Source organism: Salmo trutta, chromosome 19, assembly GCF_901001165.1.
Source record: "Salmo trutta chromosome 19, fSalTru1.1, whole genome shotgun sequence".
In the NCBI taxonomy this organism is placed as follows: domain Eukaryota; kingdom Metazoa; phylum Chordata; class Actinopteri; order Salmoniformes; family Salmonidae; genus Salmo; species Salmo trutta.
Window position 1 is genome coordinate 28,230,489 of NC_042975.1, and position 6,000 is coordinate 28,236,488.

A 6,000-nucleotide genomic window follows, 5' to 3' on the forward strand; every position below is an offset into this window, starting at 1 on the left:
ACCCAGAGAGAGAGGCGGGGCTGTATTAGCCTGCACAGTGTGACCCAGAGAGAGAGACGGGGCTGTATTAGCCTGCACAGTGTGACCCAGAGAGAGAGACGGGGCTGTATTAGCCTGCACAGTGTGACCCAGAGAGAGACAGGGCTGTATTAGCCTGCACAGTGTGACCCAGAGAGAGACAGGGCTGAATTAGCCTGCACAGTGTGACCCAGAGAGAGAGAGACGGGGCTGTGTTAGCCTGCACAGTGTGACCCAGAGAGAGAGAGAGACGGGGCTGTATTAGCCTGCACAGTGTGACCCAGAGAGAGAGAGAGACAGGGCTGTATTAGCCTGCACAGTGTGACCCAGAGAGAGAGAGAGACGGGGCTGTATTAGCCTGCACAGTGTGACCCAGAGAGCGAGACAGGGCTGTATTAGCCTGCACAGTGTGACCCAGAGAGAGGGCTGTATTAGCCTGCACAGTGTGACCCAGAGAGAGGGCTGTATTAGCCTGCACAGTGTGACCCAGAGAGCGAGACAGGGCTGAATTAGCCTGCACAGTGTGACCCAGAGAGCGATACAGGGCTGAATTAGCCTGCACAGTGTGACCCAGAGAGCGATACAGGGCTGAATTAGCCTGCACAGTGTGACCCAGAGAGAGGGCTGTATTAGCCTGCACAGTGTGACCCAGAGAGAGGGCTGTATTAGCCTGCACAGTGTGACCCAGAGAGAGGGCTGTATTAGCCTGCACAGTGTGACCCAGAGACAGGGCTGTATTAGCAGGTGCTTGTGATGTAATGCACACCTCCATTCAAGACGAACTTTATTGGACTGAAAGGTCAGGCTTCCACCTCATCCACAGTAGTAGGTGTTTGTGTGCACCTCGTGAGGAATTAAAGATTGCACCTGAAACCTGATTGCCAGTGGGGGCACACCGGGGTGAGGGAGAGAGAAGGGGTTAAGTTTCAGCCCTCTGTTAACTGTATGGTTTACTCCAGCTATGCATCTCTGCATCGTTGTGACAGGGTGTTTCTCTACACTCCTCTTCTCCTCCCTGTTTTCCTCTCCTCTTCCGTTAGATGCCATAGTGCACGCCAGAGGGACGGTGGGGGCGGGGCCTAAGAAGACGGGCGTGACGTCAGCAGTGTCTGATGAGTCGGTGGCCGGTGACAGCGGGGTGTACGAGCCCTCAGAGACGAGGTGGGTACTGTAGAAGGCCATTGGGTCAGCTGGAGGAGAGGTGTCTACCTAATTGCTTTACTCTGGAGCAAGACCTAAGACCATGTTCAGTAGCCTGAACTTTCACCGATAGTAATGAAAGATGGGGGTGTTAATGAAGCACTATCTGATCCTCTTAGTATTGAACTAATGTTAGGAGGGCGTGCAGTATATACAGTAATTAAGGTCAAACACGATGTTGTAATTTTTGGGGGATTAGGTCAGGGTACCCAGTAACTTCTAGATGTCTATGTAAATGAAGTTATTCAGATTGGAGAGGTATGATCTGATGGTTTATCTATTCATGTATCTATTACTATTAGAAAGAGACAAGCTGTCTGCAGTACTATGTTTTGTTTGAACTGTTTGACCCCAGAACCTGAGGGCCATAACTGATGGCAACATGCATGTCCCTCTCATAACTTACTGTGGTGTTTGAAGTCTGGTAGCCAGATCTGTTCAGACTGATGTCCCCACTAGAATATCAGTGACATGACTTCAAATGGAAGGTTGGTGGCTAAAGCACAAACCAGGTTTTGCTTCATGGTACTGTATTTTATAGTAGCTTTGTGGATCTAACCCTTACCCTGTATGTGTCACTTTTCCCAGGTCAGTCCTCCCTGCAGAGCTGCTGCTGGGCTATGAGGAGAGGGGAGGACCGCTAGGCTGTGCCCAGGTCAGACTGGGCCTGAAGTACGAGGTGAAAGACAAGCGCTTCACCGTGTTCGTCATGCAGCTCTCCAATTGCAGCGTCCTCTTACTGCCACCAGACCACAAAATGTATATAGCAAAGTTGCCTTTCCTCTTTGCTTTAGGAGTGAATGACTGTCATTACTTGGTTATTTGAAACACATTTTCAATGACTGTGTGCATATGCTGTGTGTGGATGTCTTTGTTCCCACTTCTCATCAATTAGGTTTGTTTGTATTGAAAGTGTACTGTATGTTTTGTCTGTCCTCAACTGTACACGCATCTGTGTGTACATTGTCTTGAGGTGTTTAACTGTGTGTCTCCTCCATAGATACATCCGTGTGGCGGTGCTCCCGTGCTCAGAGTCCACCTGCTGCCTCTTCCGGACACGCGGCTCTCTCCCCCAGGACATTGTGGAGGTCAACGAAGTCTTCGGTCTCCAGATGGCCCACAATGCCCTGCGGCAGAAGACACTGAGGGTGGACATCTGCCACACCAGCCTGTCTGGCCGTGAGGAGTGTCTTGTGAGTGTAACGACTGTCGCTAGTCTGTCACTCATGTCTCAATTCAGCATCAACATAACAAACAGTCCACACCCAGACAGTGCAAACATTTGTACGTGGTGTATTTACTAAGTGTACATTGTGTTGTCATTGAGTCATATGACAGTGGTTTATTGCTGTTAGTGGATAAGAGCTTTTTGTCCTTCCTAACACTGTACTGTCTCAAGCATGAAGTTGGTTACAACAGTGTGTAACATCCTTCAGTAGACTGCCTTTGAACTCTTGTATGGCTTCCTTCCCCCTGTCCTCTGGGCAGGCTGGTGCTCAGATAAGCCTGGCTGATGTCAACACCTCTGGGGAGAGATGTGTCAAGAGCTACAACCTCCTCAGCTACTCCTTCATGCCCCAGATCAATAACAAGGACAAGACTGGGACAGCTCCGCAGTCTGAAAGGGTAACATACACATTCATTCATCATCTATAGCAATGGCCTGCATTTAAAAAGGAAATCGATCTGTTAAGGTGAATCTGTATGGAATTGTTATGAATGTGGAAACATACTGTATCTAATGAATGCATGTAACAGATGAGTAACAATGTGTGTTCCAGAGCTCTGTCCCCACCACAGAGGGAGTAGCAGGCAGTCTGGAGGGTGCACCAGAGGAGGATGAATGGTGAGCTCTCCCTTCACTAACAGAACCTATATCCTGTTATTCTCCTCCCCAGTATAACCTCTACAGAGGACAGGCCCTTCTTCCGTACTCGTCACGGTCAATGAGGGAGATCTTGTCTCACACACACTCACCTCCCCCAGTTGAATAATTGTTCCTTCCCCCTCTCCCACGGGAATAAGCTCAGACATTGAGTGTTGATTTTGAAAGCCCAGAGGCACACTAACCACCCCTCCTCCCCCACAGCCCCTCGCATGTAGAATGGGGAAGGTGAATAACTGACAGGTTGCTCCATCCCTCTGTCGGTCTGATTGTGTTCAACCCTCTACAGGCACAGTGAAGAGCTGGAAGGTGAAGTGTTTGAAGATGAGGAAGATGACCACATAGAGGGGGCTGGACCTCTAGAGGAAGAGGAGGGGCTATATCCTGACAGCAGCCAATGGGAGGGAGAGGAAGTGACAACCAAACCGACTGGAACAGGAATCATGGCTGAGAGGGTAAGTGGAGACTCCATTAACCTGTCTGGGGTATGTGGGACGATTTCGTCCCACCTACGTAACAGCTACTGAAATTCCAGTGGCGCGATTTTTGAATCGTTAGAAATACTATTACTTCAATTTCTCAAACATATGACTATTTTACAGCTATTTAAAGACAAGAATCTCGATAATCTAACCCCACTGTCCGATTTCAAAAAGGCTTTACAGCGAAAGCAAAACATTAGATTATGTCAGCAGAGTACCCAGCCAGAAAAAATCAGACAGCCATTTTTCAAGCTAGCATATCATGTCACATAAACCCAAACCACAGCTAAATGCAGCACTAACCTTTGATGATCTTCATCAGATGACACACCTAGGACATTGTGTTATACAATACATGCATGTCTGTTCAATCAAGTTCATATTTATATCAAAAAACAGCTTTTTGCATTAGGATGTGACGTTCAGAAAACGCATAACCCCCGGCAAACTTCCGTTGAATTTACTAACAGTTTGCTAAATTACTCACGATAAACGTTCACAAAAAGCATAACAATTATTTTAAGAATTATAGATACATTACTCCTCTATGCACTCGATATGTCCGATTTTAAAATAGCTTTTCGGATGAAGCACATTTTGCAATAATCTAAGTACATAGCCCGGCATTACAGGGCTAGCTATTTAGATACCCACCCAGGTCAGCCTCCACCAAAATCACATTTCCTATAAGAAAAATGTTCTTACCTTGCTTGTTCTTCATCAGAATACACTGCCAGGACTTCTACTTCAATAACAAATGTAGGTTTGGTCCCAAATAATCCATCGTTATATCCAAACAGCGACGTTTTGTTCGTGAGTTCTAGAATGCTTCTTCCCGGTCTCGCGCATGGCGCATTGGCGTGTCAAAAATGTCTAAATATTCCATTACCGTACTTCGAAGCATGTCAACCGCTGTTTAAAACCAATTTTTATGCCATTTATGTCGTAGAGAAGTGATAATATTCCGACCGGGAGTATGCATTGAGCCTAAACAGCCGAATAAAATTTCTCCTCAGAAGCGACTCATGCACGCGCATCATTCAAAGGTCCTCTGAGCATCCACTTACAAAAGGCGATAATCTGTTTCAACCTGAGGCTCCCTCGTAAACCTTCAGTTATTTCGCGGGCTCTGAGAGCCTATTGGAGCCCTGGGAATTGTCACGTTACAGCTAAGATCCTTACTTTTCAATAAAAAGATGCAAGACGCACGACTCCTTGTCAGACAGGGTACTTCCTGCTTGAAACCTTGTCAGGTTTTTGCCTGCCATAGGAGTTCTGTTATACTCACAGACACCATTCAAACAGTTTTAGAAAATTCAGAGTGTTTTCTATCCAAACCTGAACAATAATATGCATATTCTAGCTTCTGAGTTGGTGTAGGAGGCAGTTAAAAATGGGAACATATTTTTCCAAAATTCTCAATACTGCCCCCTAGCCCAGACAGGTTAACTGTTAGTATTCATACACAGTAGTATTTCTATTTTATTTGATATTATTTGACCTATTTCCAGATGTTCATGGGAAGTATTTGAGTAAAAACGTGTGTTCATTTGATTCAAACTCAACAGTTCTACAAACTCATTGATATGCAGACTAACAAATGTGCTGTATGACTTGACTATGAATGACTTGATCAGAGTTGGAACTGAACATAACAGTACATTTGTAAGCCAAGATTGACTATGTAAAACAGCCTTCATTGTAAACTGTTCTCCTGCTCCGTCCCCAGGTGAACAAGAAGACCAGTACTGGCCACCACCACCATGTCTCCTCGGTGGTCCGGCCAAAGGAGCGTCGACCCCATCATGTTCCCCAGCAGAATGCCTTCTTCCAGGGCAACACCATCATCCGCTCCAAGACTTTCTCCCCTGGGCCCCAGAGCCAGTACATCTGCCGGGTGAGGGCAGCCGCTCAAGTGCATACAATAAATACATGTACATATGTAGTACATATCTATGCTAGATATACATGTTATATTTGTACATATCTACTCAAAAACACATTGACAAACTTGTTATTTATATAGCCTCTAACTATAGCCTTGTTTTTTAATGTTATCTGTAAAATGACTGAAATGTTAAATACAATTCACTTTGACTACTGTTTTCAGTTGTGCTTAGCTTTGGAAAGCATCCCAAACCCAACGGAAGCTGTAGTTCATGCCCTTTTTGTTCCAACTTTGTTTTCTTTCTGTTTGTTTTTGCCGTTCTACTGGGTGATGATCAGATCAACCGCAGTGACAGTGACAGCTCCACTCTGTCAAAGAAGTCTCCTTTCGTCAGGAACGCATCAGAGAGACGCAGCATGCGCATGAAGAAGGTAGAAACTACCCACTTAGTATCCATCCCACAAAAGTACATAGGTCAGGGGTCGGCAACAGGTGGCTCGTGGGCCAAAACCGGCTTGCAAGTTTTT

At 46.1% G+C, this 6,000-nt stretch overlaps 1 protein-coding gene across 2 annotated transcripts in view; it reads left to right on the forward strand.

Annotated features, from left to right (window-relative positions):
- The window catches only part of LOC115154292 (protein KIBRA), a 48,237-nt gene that overhangs the window by 27,233 nt on the left and 15,004 nt on the right, over nucleotides 1-6,000 (forward strand). For both annotated transcript variants that reach the window (XM_029700366.1, XM_029700368.1), the window contains exons 13-20: nucleotides 1,059-1,179; nucleotides 1,807-1,977; nucleotides 2,219-2,411; nucleotides 2,707-2,844; nucleotides 3,000-3,064; nucleotides 3,393-3,558; nucleotides 5,315-5,482; nucleotides 5,812-5,904. In XM_029700366.1, coding sequence (XP_029556226.1) covers nucleotides 1,059-1,179; nucleotides 1,807-1,977; nucleotides 2,219-2,411; nucleotides 2,707-2,844; nucleotides 3,000-3,064; nucleotides 3,393-3,558; nucleotides 5,315-5,482; nucleotides 5,812-5,904 — 1,115 coding nt within the window. The remainder of the gene's footprint in view (nucleotides 1-1,058; nucleotides 1,180-1,806; nucleotides 1,978-2,218; nucleotides 2,412-2,706; nucleotides 2,845-2,999; nucleotides 3,065-3,392; nucleotides 3,559-5,314; nucleotides 5,483-5,811; nucleotides 5,905-6,000) is intronic.